We start from the raw sequence: 27,985 nt of genomic DNA, 5'->3' as shown, positions 1-27,985 counted from the left end.
AAAATTAAAATATAAAAAACCCACAAATGGGGTGCGGAGCTTCAGATGTGTAATGGGGGGGGGGGGGGGTTGAACCCAAGAACCCGCTTACCTACGTCCTTGCCCCCCCCAAGTTCAAGTGAACTACCATTTCTCTCTGCATTTTAAATGGCTAAAGTGGGATAACTGTCCTTTTCCAAGCTGTGTAACTGGCCTTTCTCCTATTGTTAATCTGGCTGGTGGCTTTCAATAAGCTTCCTGGGTTAGATCAACACCTCAGTCCTCAGACCTTCTGGATGAAATGTGGTTGCCTTCTATTCATACAGTTCTAGCTGTCCAGTTCCAGCTGTCCAGTTCTCCTTGATTTTGCTCTCCGTGAATACTTTCTATTAATATACACAGTTACAGAATATCTCTTCTGTATAGGTGACTGACTATTATCTAAGGGCAGATGATCTATTTTGTGCCTAGAGGGGTTTCCTCCAGACTCCAAACATATATTCATATCTCTCTTCCACAGGTTTACTAATTTCTCATATAGCAGAAAGATAAGATAACAATTGCACAATGATGTGTGTAATGAACCTTCAACTTCCACCTACATTCTACTTGCATTTTTTTAAGAAGTCAAATGCTTACAAAGCCTGTTTTGAAAACTCTTAGCCATTCTACAAAGTTGCTCCTACTGCATTTAGTATATAATACCAGTTCTGTGTTCCCTTTTGGATCTTGCAAAGGCAGTTGCCAAGCTGGAACACATCGTCATGAACCTGACCATTTTAGCAATCTCAGAATTGCACAGAGGCCTGATAGATAATATATTGGGATGCTGGGCCCTTGAATTTTACAGTGCCTTTACATGACAAAAATCTCTATGACCTTCGTTCTCAGTGCAATGGCTTTTCATGTAGTATAGTTAATTAGGTGAATAGCAGGAGACAAAGATGCAGCAAATGTGGTATCGTCAGAAATGCAATTTCTCTTCACTCGGGTTGGTCTTCTTGGTTTTGCTTCTCATCCAGGAATGAGTGGAGCTGGAGAACTTCTGCTGTGCCAATATTCACTAAAATGGAAAGCAAGATGAGCACCGTTTGGTTAGTTCAGTGCACAGAGTGAGACATAGTTGCCAGTGTTTTTTTTTTTTAAAAAAACTAGACGATTCACCATTGCTGCCCTAAACCACCTAGAGCAGTGGTGGCGAACCTTTGGCACTCCAGATGTTATGGACTACAATTCCCATCAGCCCCTGCCAGCATGGCCAATTAGCCATGCTGGCAGGGGCTGATGGGAATTGTAGTCCATAACATCTGGAGTGCCAAAGGTTCGCCACCACTGGCCTAGAGCCCTTCAGAGATGAGGTGGTCTATGACAGTGATGGCGAACCTATGGCACGGGTGCCAGTGGTGCCACTCGGAGCCCTCTCTGTGGGCACGCGCCCACAGAGTTCATCATGTGGGGGGTGGAAAATCACACACCGCCCCACACACATCTAGACTGGCCTGGGCCACTGAGCACAATGTGCACGAACCACAGTGAGCAGGGAGGACTTGGCTGGCGGGCCTGATGCCAGTTCTCCAGGTGACTGCTGCTCGAGGGTGGGGTGGGGGGGCGCAGAGGAGGCAGAGATGCTAGAGAGGCACAGAGCGGTGCGTGCGGGACTTGCTGGAGGCTAGAGCAGGCTGGCCCCTGCTTGAGCGGGTGGGGCAGAGGAAGAGGAAGCCTACTATTTTTTTCAGGTTAAATTGGTGGGTTGGCACTTTGCGATAAATAAGTGGAGTTTGGTTTGAAATTTGGGCACTCAGTCTCAAAAAGGTTCGCCATTGCTGGTCTATGAAATCCAATAAATAAATAAATACAAATAAACTCCAGTAATGGATAAAGTTAGGCTCCAAATTCAGGCTAACTAGTATAGTCTGCATGCATGATTATATCCATTAGCATCTACCTAGGTTATAGCTTTCCAGATCAGACAGCATCCAGACCAACTCATGCCTGGATCTGCATTCAATTAAATTTTGTCATTGGATGTTGGATTCCTATTTTGGATTTGAGAGCTGATGTTTGGTTGAAAAGTGGGGCATGTAAATAAGAGTGTAATGACAACAGTATTTTGATGCCAGAGGCTGAAGATCAAAATGACACAACACAAAACAAAGCAATACACTTATTACATACAATATGCCCAAATCTGCTGTTTGATATGGGCTCAGTCTGCTCTACTACATGGGTAGCTTTGATGAAAAGCCGACATTTAGACACAGATGCTGGAAAATAGCATTAAGGATGTTAACCTGCATGAGAATTTTAATACGTTTGCCAGCTGCTTTTTGGGATACCAGTTTAGTAACTTTAGGAACACCGTGAGTGGTGAAATGTGTCTCATCATGATTTACATAAAACATTTCTATGCCTGAAGATATGAAAGTTCTTTGGTTTCTAGCCCACTTCTATTAGGTTTCTAATTTCTTTTATTTAATACATTGCTCCCCAGTAGGGATCCAAAGCTGCTAAAACCATCCTCTGCTATTTCACTTTATCTTCACAACAACCTGGAGAGGTAGGATAGGTTGCCAATGTAGGACTGGCCCAAGGACACCCATCGAGTTTCCATGGCAGAAGTAGAATTTGACACAAAGATATATTCACTGTCCCCTAGTAATAAAGGCAACTACTCCTGACAATCTCTGTAGTGAGCAGAGAAGTGAAATATGAACCTTGGTCTCTCAGACCCTAGTGCAGGGGTGTAACGAGGCAAACTGTAGCCCTGGGCAAAACCTGAGTTGGATGCCCCCCCCCCCCCCCACATCGGTGGCCACTCCACCATGACCACATTTTTTTGCACCAGGACATTGGTGCCTGCAGGGGGTGCATTTTTAGACATATCAGCACCAAAATTTCAGCATAGCATTAGGAGACTATCCTTATGCTCTCCCCCAGGTTTGGTGAGGTTTGGTTCAAGGAGTCCAAAGTTATGGACTCCAAAAGGGGGTGCTCCATCCCCCATTGTTTCCAATGGGAGCTAATAGGAGATGGGAGCTACAGTTTTGAGGGTCCATAACTTTGGCCCCCCTGAACCAAACTGCACCAAACCTGGGGGTATCATCAGGGCAGTCTCCTGATGATATGCTGAATTTTTGGTGCCACTAGCCTAAAAACTGCGCCCCCTGCAGGCCAAAAATTGAAAACAATGGGGGAAGGGGCACCCCCTTTGGGAGTCCATAACGTTGGACTCCCTGAACCAAACCTCACCAAACTTGGGGGGTAGCATAAGGACAGTCTCCTTATGATATGCTGAATTTTTGGTGCCGCTAGCCTAAAAACTGCGCCCCCTGCAGGCCAAAAATTGAAAACCCCTAAAAATATCCAAAAACGAATCCTGCATTTTGATGCCCCCTACAAGGTGGTGCCCTGGGCAGCTGCCCACCTTGCCCAATGGGCATTACGCCCCTGCCCTAGTGTGATACGCTAGCTTAGGGGTGGCCAACCTATGGTGCTTCAGATATTCATAGACTACAATTCCCATCAGCCCCTGCCAGTATGGCTAATTGGCCATGCTGGCAGGGGCTGAAACAATATGATCCATCGTTTATCTGGAGCACCACATAGGATAACCCACCCTCTAGCTGCTATACCACACTGGCCTTGTTAAGTTTATAATAAAGTGCTTCCTTCATCCCACATGGTTTATGTCTAGATTTATACATGCACCTTTGTTATACTGACAAGCACAAGAAGTGAACCTATATGTGAGATGGTCAAAGTGTCTAACAAGGGCTATAAATAATTGTCTTTCAGTTGCCTGGGACAGCTAAAGTGACCACACATTTGAGGAAGTATGTGACTTTTTATAAAATACCAAGACTGTAGATTCTGTCTAGGTGTAATGTCAGGGTTTAATAAAACAAACAGAACATTGTTCAAGTCAAAGAGCATTTTGATAAGCCTGAAGCTGTTGAAGAAGTGCCAGCGTCACTGTTTTCACGATGTGAATCACTTTAAATGTTTGGCTTCATATAGATCTCAGATTACGAGATATTCTTTAGAAACCCTGCATAAGTTCCTGCCATCTGTCCCTTTGACTTGAATAATAATAATATGAATGTGAAAGCTAATTCATTTCTACTTCAGTGATTTTGGAAATATGACCATTTGCATTTTAAGCACTCTGTCATTTTACTGTGTTAGCATAAAAATACAGGATCCTGTGAATCTCAGCTTCCATGTAAGCAATTCATTTTTCAAGTTTCTAGTTTCTAGGCTTCAGAATGTTTGCAAGGCAAGACCTAGTGAGATCTCAGAAGATGGTTCAGGATCTCAGCTTTGTACACAGTCCATATGTTTGGACTGTACAGTGAAAATGGTGGTGATATGGAATGGTGCCACTGCAGCACTCACTGTTGTATGAATATACTGCCCTCCAACCCACCTTGATGTTTTTTCTCTAGTTACTATAAGGGACTGGCAATCGCACAGCATGGTAGAGGCAGCCAGACCCAAAGATCCTGCAGCCCATCTTCATGCCACAGTTCCCTAGTTTAAACACCATTGAAAGTGATGCTGCTTGGGGGTGGATTCCAGCATCACAGCAGCCATCCATTGGGGGGGACGCAAAACTCAGATTTTGCACAGGGCTCCATTTTCCCTAGCTATGCCTCTGCCCAGGGGGTGGGGCGGGCGGGGCAGGGGAGTCTGTTGTCCTCAGCCTTGGAGAGCTGCTTTTATGAGGCCGGGGCTGGGCTTGGGAAGGTGTGGCCACACCCCCAGGGGCGGGTGGGGGTCTGGCCCCGCCCCCTGAACCCCCCCTAAAAATCTATACCTACGTCCCTGCATAGTTGTAATTGTGAATGTGGATGTAATGTCCTTTGATTTCAGTGAAACTTCCATTCAGACAAGTACGCTTCGGATCCAGGTCCCAACACTTATTTATATGTCTGCTAAAAACTCCTGTACAAGATATTCAAATAATTTGATCAGTGATCATAGCACATTTAGGTACTGAGTTGCTATAATTTAGCTTTTAATGATCCTTAATCGGTTTGTCAAAATATTACCTTTTGAAATGCAGGCAGAATTTACTTAATTTGTTAATGGGCATATTTCAAAGTATTCCCATTCATTTCCACAACAATAAAAGGCCCAGTATGTTCAAAAGCATTTTCACCTGGCATTTCTTCCAGTGGGATAGGTTCTTGTTTTTGTTTTGTGACAGGCAGCCTGAAATAACACAAACCAGGACTGACACAACTAAAATATTATTCACCTTCTGATTTTAAGCAACAGAACAGCTATGAACATAAAAACGGACAATATTAATACAATGCTTTATCATCTATTCCTATAACCTGCCTTCTTATCCAAGGACTATAGCTCTAGTGTTTGGGTCAAGGACGGAGGGAGAGGAAACTGTTCCCGGGGCATGACCCGCCCATGCGTCCCCGCCCTGCCCTGCCCCAATCCGTCCCCGCCACCCCTGAGGGGGAGACCTGGAGGGAGATTTTTTCACCCCCATTTGATGCCAATGGCACACACACGGGATGTGGTGCTCCCCCCGCCCCGTTGCAGCTTCCACACTGGTTTGGGTACAGCATTTTCATTGGTTATTTGGTATTTTGTGTATAAGGAAAACACTGTACCTTTGGACCCAACCAGTTCTATCAATCAAGCTGAATCCTCAGTATATCTGAGGTTCAAAATACCATTATGATTGCCATCTGCCACAATGAATTAACAACTAGTAATATGTTACTGCAACAACACAAGAATCTCTTTTCCATGGTCTAGTGACCAGTCCCATGATGCATTGGCAGTGTCTCTGGAGGATCCATGTATACTGGAAATCATTATGGTTTTTTTTCTGAGTTCAGTATTGTTCATTCTACATAACATTTGAAATGAGTATTTAGACTGTTTGTCTGTTGACTGCAAGCTCTGCAATCAATAAGATGTTAGGATGTTGTGGGTTTTCTGGGTTGTATGGCCATGTTCCAGTAGTATTTTCTCCTGACGTTCTGCTGCCAGCCACAGATGCAGGCAAAACATCAGGAGAAAATACTACTGGAACGCGGCCATACAACCAGGAAAACCCACAACATTCTAGTGATTCTGACCATAAAAGCCTTCAACAATACAAGATGTTATCTCCCATATATCTGCAAAGGATTTTTTTTGGGGGGGGGATGTGAAAATTATTTAAAATTGCACCTGGTTAAATGGTTTTTCCCCGGTTTTCTAGGAGCAAAGCCTGTGCCATTTTGGGAAAGCTGTGATGGAAATCTCTCTTCCATAACTGTGGGCAACTCCTGGGGCTCAAGATGTAAGTTGGCAGTTGCAATCTGCAGCAATCCCATAACAAGATTTTTTTCTGTAGTGAAATGAAATAAAGCACTTTTATGAATCAGAAAAGGCAACCGGCTCCATTTGAATGCATAATGATCCATGCTAATGTTTCTTTTCATTTGTCTACATGGACATATGAATGCTTGAATGGCCCAACAATTTATAATTGCCATCTGCATCAGTTTGCAAGAAACGATTTACATATCAAGATACTGGGAGTACATCTTAAAGGAGCCCACATGTATCATATGGGAACACTAACCAGAGGGCATTGGCTGCCAGCCCCTGCTGCATGTGCTCCTGGATGCAAACCCAGATTGTGTAACATGGGGAAATTTTTTTTAAGCAAATGCATTAGAGACGACGTTCCCATCCTCTTATCATTAGTGCAACATACTCTGAGGGTCCCAATTACAGCCATAGACAGCAATCACTGAGCTAGGATTTCTTAAAGAGTGAAATAGGCCAAGACTTTTGGAAGCAAGTGAAGAAGCAGAAGAAGAGTTTGGATCTATACACCACTTTACTTTTAGGGAGTCTCAAAGTGGCTTCTAATTGCCTTCCCTTCCCCTCCCCACAACAGATGCCTTGGCGGATTCTGCATGGGCCAAAAACAGCAGTGTGAATCTGGTGTAAAATGGTTTCTAACGGTGTAAAAGGGCTTACACTGTTTTCACGCCCCTGTTTTTAGCCCATGCGGAATCCACCCTTGAGAGGTAGGTGAGGATGAGAGGGTTCAAAGAAAACTGTGACTAGCTCAAGGTCCCCCAGCAGGCTTCATGTGGAGGAGTGGGGAATCAAACCAGGTTCTTCAGATTAGAGTCCACTGCTCTTAGTCACTACATTACACTGATCCCAGGGCTTCAGAAAAAAGCAGCAGCTATGGCCCACGTGCCCTTTGCAAGCTCCTCACTGCCCTCACCTTTCTGACCAGCGGTCAGCAGCCAGTGCTGGATAGCTGTCAAGGAATCTGTCTGTAGGATCTGACACAGCAGTTCTAAAACCTGTTGACAGAAGAATATGGTACAAAAATATCAGCATAAGGTCAGAGTGATATTCAAAGAGAGCAAACAGAGGCTCCAGAGGTTAGATACATACAACAGTCTGGCTAATCTGGGTGCTTCCCAGGTACTGTTGTGAACTTGGTCCTTGTGACTCATTTAATGGAATACCTTTAGAGGGATCAGCAGGGCAGCCCGTGTGGCTTTTGACATTACCTTTGTGCTTTAGAAACATTTGCAAGAAAGGACGAATGAGTTTCCTTTGTAAGGCCAGAAGATCAGGTATAGTTTGTGGCCTTCCAAGCCAAATACAGGGCAGTAGCCATGTGGTTGTGTGGTGTTGGATAACCCATCTGCTCATCTCTTTCCGATTTTGCAGCCCCAAGCAAGCAATGATCTAGGGAATTTATTGAACCCTGTGTTGGCCACCTTGCATCAAGTGTGTGTGTGTGTGTATGGGGGGAGGGAGGTTGAGTAAGGTGTAAGCACCAGTCTTGGAATAATGCTTATGAACTCCAAAGAAAACTCCGAGGAGTTTTTGTTTCTTTCTAGATGTAGAACATGCGGCTGGGGAGTAAGTCCTGTATGCCACAGACAGTGGGTTTATAGTGCTTTTCCCCTTCATGTGCTTGGTTTGTATTCATGTCACTGTGTTTCCACCTTGTTAAAGCATAGGATCAGAGGGCACAACAGTGTTTTTTTCCCCCCTTGGGCTCCACTTTCTAATCATAATTCATTTAACCACGTGTTTTTTATTTCTCAAAGAAAGGTAGAAAAACAAATGGATCCTATCATAGTTGCAATTCTAAAGGTTAAAGGAGACAGCAAAATTGTATATATGACATCATTAAAAAATATTAACACGACTATCCATATTAACTATTTTTAAAATAACTTGTGATATCCCAAAATAAATTGGTAAACAACTAATCTAGCATTACTGTACTTATGGGACAGTCTTGCCCCATATGTCCCAACTCGGCCTCTCTGTTCGGTGGAGGCCAATTTACTGGTGGTTCCCAGCCCCTCAATGGTGCGGCTGGCCTCCACTCGGGCCAGGGCCTTTATGGCCTTGGCCCCTGCCTGGTGGAACAGCCTCCCTCCATCTGTCCGGGCCCTCCGGGACCTTAATGAGTTCTGTAGGGCCTGTGAGCTATTCCACTGGGCTTTTGGGGAGACCAGCCGCTGACATGCGCCCCCTCCCCTCCTTTTGTTATAACATCAGGGGACCCTGTCACCCTCCCCTTGGGGGGGGGGGGTTGTAAGATGCTGGACGCCATCTGCTGTGTTTTGTAAGCTGTTTTAGAATGCTGTATTTTAACAGGGAATGGTTTTAACATGTATAGAGCCTATTTATGTATTTAATTTATTTTATTGTGCTCTACCTATATATTTATGTTGTACACCGCCCTGAGCCCTTCGGGGGAGGGCAGTACAGAAGCTTAATAAACAACAACAACAACAACAACAATTTTCTAAAAGATTTCTCACCAGATATAACTCATATTGTCTTATTATAACCATCTTCTGTAATACAATCAACCATCTTATATAATACAATGTCCCCAATTACACTGGGGACATTCAAATATGTGACTAAATTAAATGGATAATTTAATCACATGTTTGAATGTCCCCAATGCAAACAAGTTCCTGTACATACAAAACTATTTGGCAGGCGGGAATCAGGGGGTGTGCCCAACCTCGAGAGATTAGAGCAAAAGAGAGGTGCCTTGAGAATGGCAGAAGGAAGAAGGGGGTAAACTGTCCCTTTCATCCATTTGTTCCTGTGAGCAGGAGAGAGTCCTGTTTATATGCAATAAGTCTGCTCATGAGTAAAGAGTTACTTGAAACTGAAGGCCTACTTGCAAGCGAGAGAGAGGAGGATGGAAGCAGCTGATTAATGCTGAAGGCTGGGGCTGGAGAAGGGAGAAACTTTATGGTTGTGTTTTCTTAAGTGAAGCATGAGAAGCCCAAAAGGAGAAGGAACAAGGTGTTACTCACTCCATTCCCCCGAGTGTTATTACAGGGGCCAATAGCTTGTCATATCTTATCGCTTCCTCCCCCTTTACAGTAGATGAGGGAATGTTGTAACATGCACTTTTCCATTTGTGCTGTTCAACTAGAGTTGCCAGCTCTGGTTAGGAAATCCTGGAAATTCTGGGGGTGGAGCCTAGGGATGGCAAGGTTTGGGGAGGGAGGGACCTCAGCGGGGTATGGGGCCATAGAGTCCACCTTCCAAAGCAGCCATTTACTCCAGGGGAACTTGATCTTCATCATCTGGAGATCAACTGTAATTCTGGGGGATTCCAGGTTCCACCTACGTTCAACACAATATGACTCTCCAAAACTACATGGCAATAGTCTGCCTTCACAGGTTGGGAAGGATGGGAAATGCTGCCAAAAGAGTCATCTGGAATCATACTTCCATGATTTTCTTAGTATCGATATTTCCAAAATGTTTCTGAAAATGTTACAAACTCACTGAATTAACTCCGGTGTTAGGTCTCAGACCTTTAATCAATAAACGTACTCTGTGTTGTTGATTAGCAGCATTTGATGGAAGGCAACGAAACACCCAGCTTGTAAAAAGCCAGTTCTGGCAAACCTGGCTTTTGTTACCCCCTTTATTCAGAAATAATCCCCCCTCCTGTTTTCCCAAAGAATGTGAGAAAGAGTTCCTTCAGAGCCAAGGCACCCCAAGGTTGGTGACAGAGATAAAGCCACCTGGCCTCCTGCCCCCACAGAACAACGGAAACATCCCATTTCCCATGGAAGCAGAAGGTGTCAGGGGTAAGCCTAGTTATCTACAAAGTGTGTGAAGCCATAAAGATGAGATCAAGGGAAGAATGTCCCATTACAGCAGTGGGGAGTGAGGGAGGGAAGGGAGTAAGGGGTGGCATGCAAGGGAGGGTGAGGGGCCCCGGCATCTGGACATGGCCCACCCACCCTAGTGGTGGTTACATATATCTTGTAGTGATTACACTGAGGTAGGAATGCATCTTAATCAACTAGATACAGTCACCAGCAGGATATTTTGCAACAACTGCATTGAGCTAGGAATGCATCTCAATCAACTAAGTCCAAGGAGGATTCTTCCCTCTTGTACTTCATGACTTTAACTGATCATTTCCCAGAGCAAAAAAGACTTAGGAAATATTTATTTAGATCTTGTGTGTGTGAGAGAGAGAAAGTAGCAACCACTTCCTCGTTCCAAACACAATATTGCCTGTCTGTTATTTAAATATAAGAGCACTTGTTCTTTCCAACTGCAGCCTGATGTAGTTATCAGTTTTATATTTTGTATGTAATAGATAATTCTGAGGAAATGCTTGATTTTCCTGATTTCTTCCTCTGGGCAGTGAAACACAGTTTCATCTAAATTAGGATCATGAGTGATTATGTGGTATAAAGACAAAAAGCAGCAGTTGCTCCATTTCTTTATGCTTTGCTTACGATTAGTTCTTGATCCTGAAAAGACAGCAGAGAATCTTCGTTGTTATTCTTGGCATTATTTTGGCGTACCCAGCGGGATGAATGGTGAGTTGTTGCACGAGAGGAAGGTGGAATGAGACGTCCTGTTTCTTCAGAATACTGAGTCTTTCTCTGAGGTTTCTGTGTCTTCAAATGCAACCAGATGCAGTCAAATTAGGAGTCTCACAAACCAGACAAGTTGAGCTGAGACAAATTTTCCCACCTTTCTCACAATGGAAGGATTTTTTCCCCCAGCAAAAGTGCATTATTTGGGAGTTTTTGCAGGACTCGGGGGGCGGTTTTTGAGGTAGAGCCCCCAAATTTTCAGTGTAGCTGGAGATGCTTCTTTTTATGAGAGCATCTGAGTTTGGTTAAGTTTGGGTCAGGGAGGTTCAATTTTTAAGGCACCCAGTTTTTCTTTAATTGGGAATCTTAGCCAAATTTGGAGGTTCTCATAATGAAAGGTACCCGCAGCTATGCTGAAAATGTAGTGCCTTGGACTGCCTCCATTTTGAAAAACAGTCCCCCTCCCCCCCCGCAACCCCAGGTCCAGAAAGATTCACCAAAGGGTAATTTGGAGCTGCACCTTTTAAAAGGTAAAAGAACAGCTCCGTGTAAATGGGGGAAATTGGTGAGGCCCGGGGTGGGGGAGTTGTTTTAAAAGTAGAGGCCCCACATTTGCAGTGCAGTTGCTGGTGCCTCTCCTTACAAGAGCCCTCAAATTTGGCAAGAGGATCCAATTTTATAAGTCCTCGAATTTCTGATGGGGACACCCTCTTTGGGGGCCCATCAAATTGGACCCCTTGACCATTCTTCACCAAACATGGTGGTTCTTGTTAGGAGAGTCACCTGCAGCTATACTGCAAATTTGGGGGCTCTACCTCAAAACACCACCTCTCCAAGCTCTGCAAAGGTAATGGACCTGACCCCCCACCCCCGCTGACAAAAACACAGTTTAAAATTTTTTATTTTTCTATTTCAGCATATCTGAATGAATAGCCCTAGATAAAACTTTTCCTGCTTATTCTGAAATGAATGCACCTAATTCCTTTTCAAGAATTCAGGAGCTCCCTTCTGAAAAATGGAACTATAGGACAGACTAAGGCACTATTTTCTCAACCCACCTTTCTTCAATAGTTTTGAAGCTCAGGGCAAACACTAACAAGGTTTTTTTAAAAATAGAGTTACTTTATGCTAATTACTTTTGCAAACAACTATGCCTCCTTGTAATTGCCTAGCATTGAATGAATGAATGAATGAATGAATGAATGAATGAATGAATGAATGAATGAATGAATGAATGAATGAATGAATGAATGAATGAATGAATGAGCGAGCGAGCCTTTATTGGCATACAATTGTAACAAAATATAAAAGGATTTTAAAAATTAAAATTGCCTAGCATTAAACTTTAGGAGGAGCACAAGCCCTATGCTGAACTTTAATTTCCGCTTTTTAAATCAATTCCTACACACCCTTATTCAAAGTAGCCTCTATTAAAAACCTTACCAATGAAATGGTTCAACTGAAATCAACAGAATCATAACACAATAACTCCACCAACCATAAAAAGCTGCAAAAAGACCCCATCATCTTTGTAGAAATTAAAGAGGGAGAGGCAACAATAAACAGACCCCAAATTCCTTGTGCAACTCAAAAGCAGAACAGTTTTTCCACAAACAAAACCAGAAGAATGTTAAGCCAAAGTAGAGGAGGGAAAAAAACCCATGAGAACAAGCTAAGCACCAAAGCCTCTGATTAGACTCAAAAAAGAAAACAAAAACAAATGATAGGAATGCTTAAGGGGAAAACCCAAAGTCAGTTTAAAAATTCCTGTGATTAGGCAAAGAGCATTGCTCCCCATAACAAGAAATTCTGTTTGCCACCTCCTCCTTCCTTGTACCCTCCTTTCTGTGGGAAAGTTGCTAATGTGGGGTTGGGGAAGACAAAATTGTTGGAGTCCACATTTGAAGCCAAATAGCCTGTAAAACAGTAGTTATGATTGAGAAAACATTACAGTTCCCCTTAATGTACTCTTCTATTTGCCTGTTTGTAATGCCTCATCCTGCCTCCTTCTTGTTGCCCTGGAAATCAGGACAAAGGTAGGGGACAGGACAACTGTAGAGTCCTTTAACTATTGTTATCTGGCCTTCCCAAATAATCCAGAATAAATCTGGTTTTTTTAAAATATTTTTTTCAGGATCTGGATACCTTGCTAGCATTGGAGATTCTCTAATGTGTATTCTGCTGAAAAAATATTTTAATAATGCCGCTAAGATATTTTTCAGATTTTTTTACTGTGATATATTGAACACACTAGTCTGTACTTTATCCTGTTCACTTTCATGCATTATTAAAATTAGAGAGCCCTTGTGATTAAGAACGGGTGGACTCTTGTCTGGTGAACTGGATTTGTTTTACCGCTCCTACACATGAATCCTGCTGGGTGACCTTGGGTTAGTCACAGTTCTCACAAAACCCTCTCAGCCCCATCTGCCTCAAAAAGTGTCTGTTGTGGGGAGAGGAAAGGAAGGAGTTTGTAAGCTCCTTTGAGACTCCTTACAGGAGAGGAAGGCAGGGTATAAATCCAAACTCTTTTTCTACTCTTTTAGACTATTTGAAACTATGCTTGCATGACATTGGCCCCTTCCGCACATGCAAAATAATGCGTTTTCAAACCACTTTCACAACTGTTTGCAAGTGGATTTTGCCATTCCGCACAGCTTCAAAGAGCACTGAAAAATACATACTTACTGTCTCCTTTTTCTCTGTGAAGGAAGCAGCTCTCAGTTTTGCAGTGAGTTCTCGCAGTTCATCCCTCCATGCATCAGACAAAGAGCCTTCAGACAGAGAGGAGACCCAAAGGAAGGGAGGAGTCACAAGGAAAAGTACCACCAATGAATGGCACAACACATGCGTGTTTACATGAACTCTGGCATTTAGTCCCTGGCTTTCTCAGTGAAACAGTGTTCATACATTGCATTGTTCAGGAATACATTTACATTATTTCAAAAGCTCACCTATGCCTAAAAATGTAAAATGTGCAACACAGAGAGCCTTGTTTGGAAACACATATATTTCAGAGGTATGCATTGCTCATACAGAAACCAGGACTGGGTTGTGTGCCTTGCTGAATGTATGCTCAGTGGCTAATTTGGATGACATGAAAAAACTCTCAGCACATTTTCTTCTCGTTTTCTTGCTGATATGCTGGTTTTTATCGTACAGGGAAGACTGTATACCACAAAGCTTCCTGTGGGTTGCTGAGGATGGCAAGCGTGTGGGAGAGTGTTTGAACCTTTGGTAAGAATTTGATGGCAGGCTCTGAAATAGTCCAGAGCCAAAATACAATCTGTTGAGATCTTGGAACACAGCCCTGGAAATTGTTTTCCTCTCTGTTTTAATTAAGATGGTGCTAATCACGAGTATTCTCTGGAGGCAAATTCATCCAAATGATATTTAATGGTGCAGTCTGTGGTTTAATTACATTGACGGTTTTTGTTGATTAGGACAGATTGCCGGCACTAAAGCGGCTTTCAGATCAGGCTAGTTTTGCTGACGCATGCTCAGGGTGGTAATAGAAGACCTGCTTCCTAGGACGGGATTGTGCAAAATTATCTCTTTGTTAAAGAGTGCATGATGCACACAGTGGGTTCAAATGGGCAGCAGAAGTCTCCACCCTGCATTAGTGCCAGAGGCCTCGAACTCATTTGAGCAAATCAGCAGTTCAGCACTAACACCGGTTACAGATACTACCTTTTCCTGGAAAACAGGTATAATCGTTTCCATAATCAAGAAAGGAAAATGGCAGAGACACTTGCTCCTTTTGTCCTGCAAAGTTCCTATGTCTCCCATACCATTTTTCCATGGTGAAACTATGGATGGGCATTCCAACCTCTTGTTTGCAACTGAAGGCATCTCTTCTAGCTTTGCTGAGTGTGGTTCTAGTTGAAAAGTGCATGTAAATACTGACCTATGGGTAGCCTGGGGACCGGTAAAGGTTGAGGATCGCCAATGGGTGTTTGGATGCCAGGGCGTCTCCAAATTGAAGTATGAAACTGGCTTTTCACTGTGGGATGACATGGAAGCATGACCTGCTCACACCATTCATCATTAACTTTGCAAACAAGAGCTCCATTCAAACCTGCAGAGGGAAGTACACACAGGAAAGAAATGCAGTGTAAAAGATAGAATCAGCTGGAGCTACCTGCTTTCCCTCAGCTCTGCTCTGCTCTGGAAAAGGCTTAATGGACTCAGTTCAGTTCAGTTCAGAGACCTTTATTAGGCACCAGGAGATACAAACTGTGTGATAGTATAATCCGGGTACAATTTGACAAAGTAAAACAACTGCTCGTATTTCATAAAGTGCAAACTTCGGGGAAATAATAATAATAATATTTTTTTTAAAAAAGGAGACCCAGAGGATTATTTCACAATATCGAGCAGGAATTTAGCCACCATTTCCAATTGCTTGGGATCTATTAATGGTCTCAAATTTGTCATCCTGGTGCCTGCTAGACTTTTTGCATTCCCTCCTAGAACCCATCTCAGATTCTGAAAGCTGAATTGTACTATTAGATGGGCTGTTTTTTGTGGAATCATAATGCCAGGATCACTATTATTCTAGGAATTTCTAGCATCTGGACGCTGTTGTATCTTATGACCATTCTGACAGAGAATCTATACACTCCTTCATCCATCATCACTTCTCTTCCACACAAAAAATATCCACAGATGGCTGGCAGTGAAGAAGCGGGGAACTTAACCAACACCAACAATTTCCTTCCTGTAACTCCCCTCCCCCATTGATTTTGTCCCCAAATGCTGTTTTCAGACATTTGTTTGTGAGGTGCAGAGCACACACTTAATACATTCTTGGCTAGAGTGTGTGTTTGTTGGCTACTAACATTAATCTGCTGGTTACTAACACTCATCCTCAGAAACACTATCATATGGAAGCAGGCAAAAACATGCTAAAACTTTATTCAATCAGTTGCATTTCACATATGTATTGTCAGCACCTAAATTAATTTTTATTCCAAACGTCTTTGAAATAAAATCAGAATGGCTTACAAGTATAACACTATAACCTGTAACTATGCTGCAGCATTGTACACATTCATTTAATTTTGTGATTTCATGCCTGATACAATAGATTACTGGCCGCCCCCCATGGCAATTCACATTCTAGTGGACATTCACTAATCTATTCCGGTCAGTCAGAGAAGCATTACATTGGCACCAGAGGCATGTAGAGTTTTTTAAAAAAAAGATTTAGATGTTTATTTATTTACAAGGAAATTGAAGTAAATTAGGAAAGATTTTAAGCCAAGAATCACATTAATAAGCATATACAAGAAGCTGGTTCAGAGAAGATACTTGTTATGTTTCAATATCTTTAAATTCCTCTTACAAGGGTAGCTCTGGTCACTAACTCCAGTGCCTTCAAGTTCGTTACAATCACTTAGAAAAAAAATCTATCCTAATCCTCAGAAGATGTTTCTTGTACTGTTTGGAAATCTCTAAATCTAGTGCTGACAAGACTTAATTCCTCACTTCAGTTAAGTGTAAATTACATGGGTCCTAAACCACTAACTCCTAGATTATCTCCCTAATCTGGGATGTCTGTTTCAGATGGTGCTGCAGAAGGACTTGTGGTTTTCCTCCAGAAAACGCAATCCTTTATTTATTTACACTTCCAGCACCATCAGGAGCTTCACTGCCCCATATCTGAGTGAGTTCTCCTCAGAAAAACTAAATTAACCAGTGTGGTTAATTAGGGTTTCTGTGTAATGGTTACCTACAGGACCTTGGCGCAGATTCCTTTACAGAAATCTGCCCTTTTTGGCCCTTACTCCAAGCTGCTTGGCTCTCACAGAACGGACCCTCAGCCTCCAGAGCACAGATCTCTATCAGAATAATCCGCTTACTCTGTTTTCCCTTCAGCACCAACTGTCTTCAGATTAAGAATGCCGTTATCTCTAGCCAATCAGGCTGTAGTCTCTGTTCACCCTTTAGGCTAGCAACATTCTAAGGCCAGAATGAGCTTCAGTAGCAGTATTTACCTGAACTTGGATCTTCCCCCTTTTTTGCATGAGAAAAGCTCGTGGTTTCCCTCAGTGCTAAATTCTTACCTTGGATGTGAGTCACTTGGTGAGGGTGAGGGTTGTGTCGTGAGAAGAAGGAATGGTGGCTGAGACTGCCAAACCGAGCAGTGTTCTTTGAATGGGGACCCGGGGCCTGAACGCTAAACCGGAGTGGAATATTTAAGGCCAGGTGTTTCAGCTTCCCTGCCAAAGCTGCAATGTTCTTGCCTCTGAAGGTGCTAATAATGGGACCCTTCGGCTTCTCCATTTCTTCTTTTGTTGCTGCTTCCTCAGCTCTTAGCCAGGGTGGGAGGAAGAAGAATGGAAATGGTTATGTTATAAAGATGGACCTTAGAATCTGATAGATCTTCTAGGAAAACACCATCGTTTAACCCATAGTTTAACTCACCTTCCAGGTTTATTATTTCATATCATTGAATTGCTCCATAAGAATGCAGTGGAAATGATTCAGAATATTTTTAAACAACTGTAAACCCCAGTGATTCTAAAAATGACAAATGCATGTTTAATTTCCTCCTTCCGAAATCAGTGGATTTAGAGACAGCTTAACATTTCCTGGGAGACTATTATTTAGCAGTTGATTACATCCCAAGGCATCCAACTAGCCTGACAGCTTCTGTCCTTTTGGCAAACCAAGAAACATATTCCTTTTAGAAAGTATTTTTTCCTAATTTGTGAAGTTAGTACTTACTTATAAGGATGCTGCAAAATGGATTATCTTGAGATAGAGAATGGAGTGAGTAGTTCTAAGTATGCACGTAGTACAACTGAATACTGTAGAGGTTTGCTGTGACTATATGAGGAAACTTTAGAAACATGAGCGTGGAACCTGAGACATACAAGCTCGAAAAGAATGTGCTGAAAAAGCCACAAGTTGAACATTCAAGAACTTTTCTTCTCGCGGTTTGGAGAAGTGACACACAAGGTCTTCGCCATATCACTTAGTGAGATCATATTCTCAAACTTCACCAACCTCCTTCATTCCAGGACATATCTGTGGGCTAGCCATCAGAAGGAACTTGCATCATAAGCAAAAATAAAAGAGTGTACCACTGTGAGGAACCACTGAAGCATTGCATCTCTGCATCACTTGTTCCCACAGGTAATGTTTCAAAATGGAACAGCAGAAAGATTACTTCATGTACATAACCTGAGCTTTAATAATGTTACCCTGCAGCTGGTATGCGCACAGCTTGTGCTATCTGAAAACTGTGTAGTTAAATTAGAATGTGAAGTTATAAAGTTGTTTTTGTTTAAGCAGAAATAAACAAAGACATCAAGCTGTTGCTGGAGCCAAAGATCAGTGTTGGAACTTGTTTTCAGTGCTACAGTTCCAGAAACTGTGAAGTGGTGATATGATTGTATAAGGAAATCTTCAAGCCTTTGCTAGCATTTCTATCTACACTTATTTTTGAGGGCTATACTCAGTGGTGGGATCCAAAAATTTTAATAACAGGTTCCGATGGTGGTGGGATTCAAACAGTGGCACCGCCGCACACACGCACCTCCAGTCCCAATTGGGCAGGGAGGTTGCTTTAGTAACCCCTTCTCGGCACTCAGAAAAAATTAGTAACCACTTCTGGAGAAGTGGGGAGAACTGGTTGGATCCCACCTGTGGCTATACTGTTCCCCCAAACTCAGTCCAGCTTCATGAAAGACAATGGGGTGGCATATCTCAGACACCATGTTGGCAAAACCCAAGGGAACTTTAAGTGACCCTTTAAGGAAATATAAATGGCCCAACAATTACTTTCTATAATGTTCTGAAACCTCCCTGCCTATCTTGTCTGCTTAGTCAATTAGGGCCTTTCCCCACTTACCTTAAGCCCTGCGCTACTTGAGGAGAGTAGCGCGGGGTCCCCCGGCACTCCCCACGAGAGGAGCGGCGACAGCGCAGCCGCCCCGACGCCGCCACTGTCGCGCCCCCTCAGCGTGCGGCATCCCTGGCGATCTTGCAAAGGACGCCTGGGCGCGTGGCATAGGGGGGATTAAGGTAAGTGGGGAAAGGCCCTTAGATTATTCCTGAAGTGAAGTAATTTGGTGTCCAAAGGAGTGCTTTCCGAATTTCAAATGAGGTCGGTTTACTCCCAAATGGCTCTGTGACGCTATTCTTATGCACCTGAGCACTGAGACAATGCACGTGCTTAGGGTTGCTTATCTTTCATGACACAGGTGGTAGTTTTACAACTGATACAGGCGACAGAGCTCAGTTCCCCTGGAGAAAATGGCCACATTGAAAGGTGGACTCTATAGCACTAATACATAATGAAATTCCTGCTCGCCCCCAATTCCACACTCCTCAGGCCCCACCCCCAAAATCTCTAGGTATTTCCCAGCCCAGAACTGGAAACCCTTCACATGCTTCAAGATCTGGCAAATGAGGACCAAATTCTAACACCCTTGTCTTCTCTTTAACATCTCCTTCTGCCTTTCCTCAGGAAATCTAACTTTGCCTAATCTCAGTTCTTTCCCTCCTTCCTGGCAGATATTCAACAGACTTCCAAGCTCTCTCCTGCTGTGTCCTAGCCAGTCCTCAGTAGAGTTCTGATTCCCTGTGCATTTCCTCCTAATTCTGGCCATGGTCGATTCCCCACTTCTAAAATGAAATTAGATACAAACCGGTTTGGTAAGATTCGGAACCTTTTGAGCACGGTTTCATGGTCCCCACTGCAGCTTCTGCCCCCTTCTTCCCAGAAACGCAGCAGCCACGCAGGAGTCCCCACTGTTGGTGGATCAAACGCGCGATCCGCTCAGGGGCTATCCTGATTGGCTGCTGCGTTGTGCTGGGCGGGAATTTTTTTTACTTTCAAACTGACAGATCCACGTCTCTGTGAACAAGCGCAGAATGACCCTACACGGGAATGGGGGAACGGGCGATTAAAACAAAGCCCTGTTTCCGCATGCCTTTGTCTATTAGTTTTAAAGTGAATGTAAGGTAGATACAAACATACTCCCCCACCCCCCTCCCCACAACTACAAAAAGGTTACAGTGTCCAGAGGTGGGTATTTATTCCTGAAATAATGAATGTGGCACAGAAGGGACTGGACTTGCTCCAGCATTTTAAAGGGCTAAAATAAAACAACTTGTCCCTGGGTAGAGTTAAACTAGCAACCTCTTGTCCAACAGCCCAACACCCAATCAACTGTGCCATAGGGACACCACAGCTTAAGGCTGGAGGAAATGCAACTTAAGTGTCCCTATACAAGTAGAAACAGGGAAACATGCTCTCATGTATTCATCTTTAAGTGAATGCAAGGTTTACTGCAGCCTTGTGTTGCTACGTATGTCTTTAGCCAGAAAACCGGCCCCATGTTGCCTCAGATCCACGTGGATCTCTGGTCCGTGAAATTAAAAAAAAATTCACCAGATAAGAGTCCAGCCGTTCTTAATCACAAGGTAAAGTGTGCAGTTATGAAATGCACTATTCCCTTATTCTGTGGTAATAATGTTGCGCTGTATATCATTTACCACCCAAGGGAGTGTAAAGCAAAACTCATTCAGGTTTGTGGAAAAATACCTGTCTATACATAGAGGAATTGTGTAGCCAGTTTTGATGGCTTAATTTGAGCACAGCTGACCAGTATCTGACCCGAAATTAATGTTGGAATTTGGTGTTGAATTTTGGAACCCAGTTCTTCCATTTCATTGAATATACTGGCACTATTTTTCTAAACCAACTGGAAAAGTGTATGTGCCTGAATGTATGAAGAATGTCCTCCTACCCTCAATCCCCTGCAACCATTTCTGAGTTCCTCTGCTATGGGAAAGTCAGCTTGATACATACCTATACGTTTTGATCTGGCTTGATTGTGTTTTTAAATCTCGTTGTTTTTAAATCTTATTGTTTCCAGTGGCAGATGTAAGTGGTTGTTTAAGGTGGAAATGAATGGAACTTTAACTTTTGGTTAGATTGAGAATAACATCCTGTTGCAGCACCAAGACATCTCAGGATATCCTTAGCAATAAAAATGACCACTTTTTACTAGCATAGGCCCCCAGGTCAGCTGTCTAGAGCCATTCCTACGGAAACAAGGGGAAGTGGTGTGACTTGGATACTCACCTTATCTGTTGCAGGTGAGGGCTGGATTTCTTCATATCTGAAGCCATTTTAAAATGTCTATAATCATAAAAGAGTGAGCCGTTGCAATTGCGTTCCCGTCTGGCACACAACAGATGCGCAGATATAGGGAAATACTCCATGTCATCTGCAAGGAAATAAAGCATCCTAAACTTTGTTACAATTTAAGGTGAGCTAAATAGGACTAATGCAAAATAACATGTTAGCTAACAAGTCTGTCCTTCTTTCCTGATTACATTAGGTCTGTTTGAAAAGTGAAACAATTTCATAATTACTGAATGTTGTTATATTTCATTATATACCTATTTCCAGATTCTGATAGCGCACTTATGTCATTTTGTGGGCTTGGACCCAAGATCTTTCACAACACTCCTGTGAGGGGAAGTTGCCTGTCTTCCCATTAATTAGATGAATGAGTTCATTCGAATTATTCTCATGTGCTAATGAGGGCACCCCAAAAGGCGTACCTTCAGATCTATGACAATCTAGCAGGGGTTTCAAGGGGAGAGATTCTTCAGTTGCAGAGAGCTCGCTAGAAAGCTTTGTGAAGCTTCAGAGTATTTGGAGCTCTCCTCCTATCTTCCATCTTGAGCTGAGAGTCATGCTGTTTCTTACCTAAATGGTGATGTGATTGAGATAGGGAGAACATGTCCTCTCTCAGTTCTTTCTCTGCTGCTGTGGAGGGAGGACTTGCTTTGTCAGAGCACTTAGATTCTCCTCAGAGGCACTTTATTTTATTTTGTTTATTACATTGTACGGTTTAAGAAGTGCCCACAATGTTGGACAAAGATGATGCAAAATGATGAACCCAATGAATGTTTATTCTGTTTGGGTGAGACTGATGGTTCTGACATATATCCATCTTGTTGCCTTTTCACTCCTAAGGCCAGACATGAGCAAGCCTCAAGGTGCAAGGGTGCACTGTGGGAAAAATCACTGACTATGGTGGATGCTCCCAGAGAAACCTCTTAAGAGGGTTACCTCAATCTTTGGTCACTTCAGTCTTGATGTCTCCATCTTAAACAGCTTCTTTTTTATTTTGGGGACCAAATGGGCAATCTCTTAATGTTCTATTAAAAAGATTAAAAAGAAGGTTAAGAAGGCCTCTCAGCGTAACTTCTGACACCTTAGTGCTGAAGCTTATCTCCAACATGCCAACAGGCCGATCCCCTAACTCCGTGGTGGCGAACCTTTGGCACTCCAGATGTTATGGACTACAATTCCCGTCAGCCCCTGCTTGCATTGTCAATTGGCCATGCTGGCAGGGGCTGATGGGAATTGGAATCCATAACATCTGGAGTGCCAAAGGTTCGCCACCACTGCCCTAACTCAACTGCTGGCTGGTTCTTCTCAGTGTTGAACTCTGACTCCTCCTTGATGCCAAGATTTGCCTATTCAAGGTCAACAGCCCCTGCCATGTCAACCATCAGTATATCCAGCTAGATTGTCCAACAAGTAGTGTAATCTAATTAAATCGGGAAGATCTGGTAAATGTAAAGGAGTAAGATTCACATACTTGGATCTGATTTCCTTGAATCTGAGACAGTGTAGTAATTGGTGGGCCAGAGATTCAACTGAGCCATCATTACATGGGCATAATCTTTTACCCTTTTCTTGCTTATTAAATCTGCCATGTAACAAGGCAGAAGGCATAACATTAAACCTGGCAAGCATTATGGCTCTCCTTTGAGCAGGGTTTATTAAGCAACACAGGTAGTGTGCCAAGTGGCCCCATTCAAATGGGAGAGAAAAATACAGGGGGGGAGCATGTTTTCTTGGCTGCGGTGATTAGGGTAGAGAACTCTGTATCCAATAGTTGACCTTTTAATTTCCTATAAGCTTCTGAATAGGACAAAGGGCAAAATGAATCCCACTGCGACAGTCCAATAGGAGGCCATTTTTCTTCAATTTATGGAAAGACCAGGGGGGTTGGAATGGGTGTCAGAGAGCAGACGGTGAACCAGGGAATTACAGTCTGAGAGAAAATGAATTCACAGCCAGAATCTAAAAGCCCTCAGCCAAGCGGCTGATTCCAAGGATTTTGACCTAACTCCAGACAAAGGGCTGCATAGGGCACGCAATTTGGGGATTAGCTCCCATTGGAAACAATGGGGGATGGGGCACCCCCTTTGGGAGTCCATAACTTTGGACTCCTTGAACCAAACCTCACCAAACTTGGGGGGTAGCATAAAGACAGTCTCCTGATGATACGCTGAAATTTTTAGTGCTGATATGTCTAAAAAATGCACCCCCTGCATGCACCAATGTCCTGGTGCAAAAAATATTTGGTCGTGGTGGAGTGGCCGCCCATTGGGGGGGGGGGCATCCAACTCAGGTTTTGCCCAGGGCTACAGTTTGCCTCATTACACCCCTGGCTACCAATCTCTTTATCTGGGTAACTTCTTTTTGAAAAGAATTCTTTATACACAAGGAGGGATAGGCCAACTGTCAAGACAAGGTTACTGTGGAATCCCAACACAGTGTGTAGTCATAGGGAGTGAAACAATCCCCCTTGCCTGTGCTCCTTTTCCCAATCTCTTACACTGAGCTGTGTTCTGATGGTGGTGCATTAATTAAAGTAACATCTTGCCACAGAAAATAGTTAAAAGTGCAGTTTTACAAGGATACTCTGTTCCCTTCTTTGCCTAGTCATGTTGTTCTCCCTCCCTTTCAATTAGGTTGAGATTGGACATGTTGTGGATTGGGTCATGATGTGCTACAACTAATTTCAGGCTGGAGCCAGGGTGTAGATTCCAGGTATTCAGCGCCAGTATTGTGTTTTTTAAATATGCTGTGACTTAAACTGCCAGAGACTCACAGTAGTTTGGTATCGTATCAGCAGTGCAGTGTAAACACAAAAGAAGTGATGTGATTTTGACAAAGAAGTAAAATAATAAAGAGAAGGTGTGGGCAATTAGAATTAGAGAAAAGCTGGTGCGGACAGGTCTTTGTAAAAACAAATGTATTTTGATGGGAGGATTTGAAATGAGTGGCAGCTATAGACTCAATGCAGGAAGAAATATACTAAATACCAGAAGAAATTCAGTCTTTATGTATAAACACTATTTTTTAAGCATCAATCGTAAAACTTTTACTGCAACTGTCGCAACACCTCTCTTAATCCGTTATTGTAGTTTAATTCCTATACAGACATAATTTGGGGTCAGAGGTAATCCTGACCTTTTATGAATTGTTTCCTTCCATACAAGTCAATGGGATGGGAAAACTGACTAGATCACGGTCTAGTTAATTTATAGTTAATGATCTGAACTGGCTCTTTTTCCTGATAATTAAACAATGTAATGTGACTTGTTATGGCCCTGATCACCCCCATATATATATTAGTGCAATATATTTTCTTTAAAATCATATTGGCAGAAGCCAGTTGTCACAACACCTCTCTGTACAGGTAGCAGCATGTCCACTTGGCAGCAAGCCAAAGGTCAAAGGTTTGCTTCACAAAATCTAATCAAGGGGATGAGTTACTCCTGCATTACCTGGAAGTCTCATTTTGTTTATGGGCATGCTTGATTACCACACCTTGCAAAAATTCTGTCAAGTCAAAGAATATGGAAAGACACAGTAATATCAGATACTGCATTTCCCTATCTCTTCTGGAAACCAGGTCAGCAACAAATGGCTGTTTCTCTGCATTTCCCCCACCCATTGTCATGACTTTCCTAAACCACTCACCTTATCCCGATCTAACGTCTCAGCCAAAACAGAATAACTTGGGCAGTGACTCTAAAGAGTTAATCTGCATGGAAGCCTTGCAGCGTTTCCTCGTTTAGCCTAACAATGTAATTTGGCCCCATTGTCCCGGACTTAGCGATACATGAGCTGATTAATTAGCTCTGCACCCCAAACCCAGCACAGATGTGAAACTTAGTGCAATTGGCACATTTTCCCACCAAGAGAACGATCTACCTTATAAAAACCTAGTTCACCTGCAACACCTTGCTCATTACTAGCCTGTGCCCCCCCTTGGTCTGGTTAGTGTGAGACACGATATCGTCTTCTACTGGGCTTCTGTGCTGGCGTGGAATCCCTGCCTTCTACTACTTTGTGTGCTCCTTAAGATCGTTAGGTAACGTATCACCCTGCTGCTTCCCAACTCCCTCTCTATCCTCCCACCTACTTTTCCAACCTTTCTATATACTAGGAACTTGTATGTATGTGCTCTTATGCCTTGCTGTATGTATGCCTTTTAAACCAAATTTATATAAATATTTTGAAACTCAATTTGGACTCTTGCATTACTCTGCGGAACGCTCCTTGCCAATCCCTTCCCCGTATACATAGTCTAAAAAATCCCCTCCTAGCCGCCTCTCGTATTGCCAAGTCGAGTATCCATTCCCCTTTGCTATTTTAAAACCATACGTGTGCTGTTACACTCTTAGCAGCTGGTGGAGATTCCCTTTTAATAAATTTATATCCCCTGTTAGGCTAGGTAACAGATTCTTTATATCTTAAGTATATTCCTTCTGAACTTGTTAACTATAAACTGTCACCCCCTATTTGTTGTAAATGGTTTGAAAATGGATGATTTTGTTTCATGGCCATTCTGTGGGTACCTACTCTTCCCATTGGAGATTAGTCTTAGATCCAGGCTCAAGATCCTTAAGCTATGAAAAACATATTGAGGTAAGACTCTCTCTCTCTCTCTCTCTCTCTCTCTCTCTCTCTCTCTCTCTCTCTTGTGTGTGTATGTGTGTGTGTGTATACACACTTATACATATATATACACACTATATGCACACTACCGTACAAAGGTCACCTTCGGATTAGACTACTGTAGCTCTCTCTAAGCAGGGCTACCCTTGAGACTGCTCCAAAAACTTCAGCTGGTCTAGAATGCAGGGGTGAGGGTCCTTACAGGGACATAATTGACACTGCACATACAACCAGTGATGGGATTCAAATAATTTAACAACTGGTTGTTTACAAACAGCTGGTTGTTTAATAACTGGTTCTGCCAAAGTGGAGCGAACCTGCTGAATCCCACCACTGCATACAACCCATGATCAACCAGCTGCACTGACTCCACGTTGAACACTGAATCAGGTTAATTTCAACAACCAAATTAAAAGGCTATAATGGTATTTGCTCTGGCAGAATTAAAAATGCCTAGCCAACTCTTTCCACCTATTATAATTATTAACATTTAAAGATCACTGTGGTTTATAATAAGCAACTAGTTTACTGACCTGCTAATTTACATGCACAGTATGAAATGCAAAGAAAGATTTAAACGATTTCTTTATCTCTTTCAGTCACACCCGTCAAGTTAATAAACACTTGATGTAACAGGTGTAATATGTACCTACCTTCCCAGTTGCTAGGTTTCAGAAAGCTGTCATTTTAAGATGATTGGCATAAAATAATTTTGTGTATGAGTGTCAAAACTGAGGGGAAAGCCCCCAAATTACAAACACCAGATGTGCTTCTTATCCAATATTTATAAAGGAGTTACTCACCAAACTGCAGCCAGAATCAAGAGTGTCTGCTTTTGCTTTATGTCCTGGAGAATGGCTACAAAATAAGCTTTCTTCTGTGCAAAGCTTAAGTTTGCTTACTTAGTTCCAGACTGTGTCAAAGTTGCTAGGGAACACTTTTCCTTAACAACAGCCAAGCACTTCCCATCTCTCTCCCTCGATCCCCCTCATCTGTTCTGTTTTGCCTTCCTGTGTCCAGGGCTATCCCCTCCGGCTGGTCCCCAAGCAAACATAAGTCAGATTTGGGTTTTCTTTTGAGACGTTCGGTAAACGAAACTATTTTTTGTAATCAAATTTAAACAGTTGCTCATAACAACACCAGATAACCTAACAGAGTTAAAAACCCAGGAACCAGTTCTGTCCCCAAGGAACTCAAAGCCACTGAACTATGTTATATTGTGTTTGTGTCCTCTTTCCCTAACCTGAAAGGGCTCTGGAAGTCACTGTTTGTCCTACTGGGTAAGCTTACATATAGCCCATAATTGCCATACAAGTTTCCTCAAGGGCACAAATTAATAGTTTCCCAGAGCCATTTCAGGTCAGGAGATGAGAACAATGGACCAGGAAGGGGTTAAAGTCTCTTCTCAATCCCAAACTGAATCAGGTCAATGCGTGTTTGGGAATTAAGGTTCCGAGCATGGAACTCCCAAGGCATGCCCAACAGAGGAGGGTTTGGAGGGACACGGGAAAAACATGACATATAGGTAGGCCTTCGAGCAATAGAATCCCAGGATCTGACATCATTATTAATAACAGCAAGGGCTCATTCACTTGTTCACCCACCCATATAATATAGGCATTTATATACAATTATAGCTTGTCAATTGAAGCTACAGTTCACAAATGCTTATGTCACTATAAATCTGTCACTTTATAAGGTACCAGATGATTTTGTTATGTTTTTGCTACCTTGCAGTAGCATGGCAAAATTCATTTCAGAATTGTTTTCCTCCAAATTAATTTAAATCATAGGTCAAGATGTAGATTCAAAAAAATCAGGGTGGGGGGAATTTGGAAATCACCACTCACCCCAAAATCTTTCCCCTTCTGTAAACTCCTAGGGGCTTCATTTGGCTAATTTTCCCTCCCCAGTTTTCTTTAAAGTATGACTGTCAACAGCTCTTGACATTCTATGTCTGGATGTTCAGAACTCATTTTTTTCTTTTAAAGCACTAATAATAACAAGGGTATTTGTGATGGTTTCAATTAAGTGAAATAATGCAGGGCATACTAAATTCTGCAGTGGTGTAGGGGTTAAGAGCAGGTGCACTCTAATCTGGAGAACTGGATTTGATTCCCCACTCTGTAACTTGAGCTGTGGAGGCTTAGCTGGGGAACTAGATTAGCCTGTGCTGCACTCCAACACATGCCAGCTGGGCAGGGGTGGAGCGAGGGGGAACTGCGCCTGGGGCATGAACATGCACAGGTGCGCCCCATACCCCTGCCATAGCACCGCCGTCCCCTCCACGTCCCAGCCATGCCCCTGCTATGGCACACGCCTGGGGCATCACGTC

General features: G+C 42.9%; 2 protein-coding genes across 7 annotated transcripts in view; both read right to left on the bottom strand.

Annotated features, from left to right (window-relative positions):
* LOC125437420 (microsomal triglyceride transfer protein-like) overlaps positions 1-961 on the bottom strand; it is a 51,189-nt gene extending 50,228 nt beyond the window's left edge. The window contains exon 1 of the mRNA XM_048504906.1: positions 859-961. The gene's annotated coding sequence lies outside the window, so the exon portion shown is untranslated. The remainder of the gene's footprint in view (positions 1-858) is intronic.
* TBATA (thymus, brain and testes associated) lies at positions 65-26,550 on the bottom strand. Of its 6 annotated transcripts, XM_048504910.1 has the most exons (12): positions 26,454-26,489; positions 24,474-24,528; positions 21,958-22,046; positions 20,959-21,103; positions 16,925-17,172; positions 14,764-14,934; positions 13,545-13,630; positions 10,773-10,937; positions 7,238-7,319; positions 6,181-6,340; positions 5,141-5,193; positions 65-1,042 (listed from the first exon to the last, which is right to left on the bottom strand). In XM_048504910.1, the coding sequence occupies exons 4-12, from the start codon at positions 21,096-21,098 to the stop codon at positions 963-965; spliced, it is 1,185 nt and encodes a 394-aa protein (XP_048360867.1). In that variant the 5' UTR covers positions 21,099-21,103; positions 21,958-22,046; positions 24,474-24,528; positions 26,454-26,489; the 3' UTR covers positions 65-962. The 6 variants fall into 6 exon arrangements, with proteins under 6 accessions (XP_048360867.1, XP_048360866.1, XP_048360869.1 ...); XM_048504909.1 differs by lacking the exon at positions 24,474-24,528 and having other exon boundaries at positions 26,454-26,532; XM_048504912.1 differs by lacking the exon at positions 24,474-24,528 and having other exon boundaries at positions 10,773-10,931; positions 26,454-26,532.
* Positions 26,551-27,985: the final 1,435 nt, after the last annotated feature.

This window comes from Sphaerodactylus townsendi, linkage group LG08 (genome assembly GCF_021028975.2).
Source record: "Sphaerodactylus townsendi isolate TG3544 linkage group LG08, MPM_Stown_v2.3, whole genome shotgun sequence".
Lineage (NCBI taxonomy): Eukaryota > Metazoa > Chordata > Lepidosauria > Squamata > Sphaerodactylidae > Sphaerodactylus > Sphaerodactylus townsendi.
Note: the sequence above shows the minus strand (reverse complement) of the source record. Positions and strands in the feature narration are given on the sequence as shown.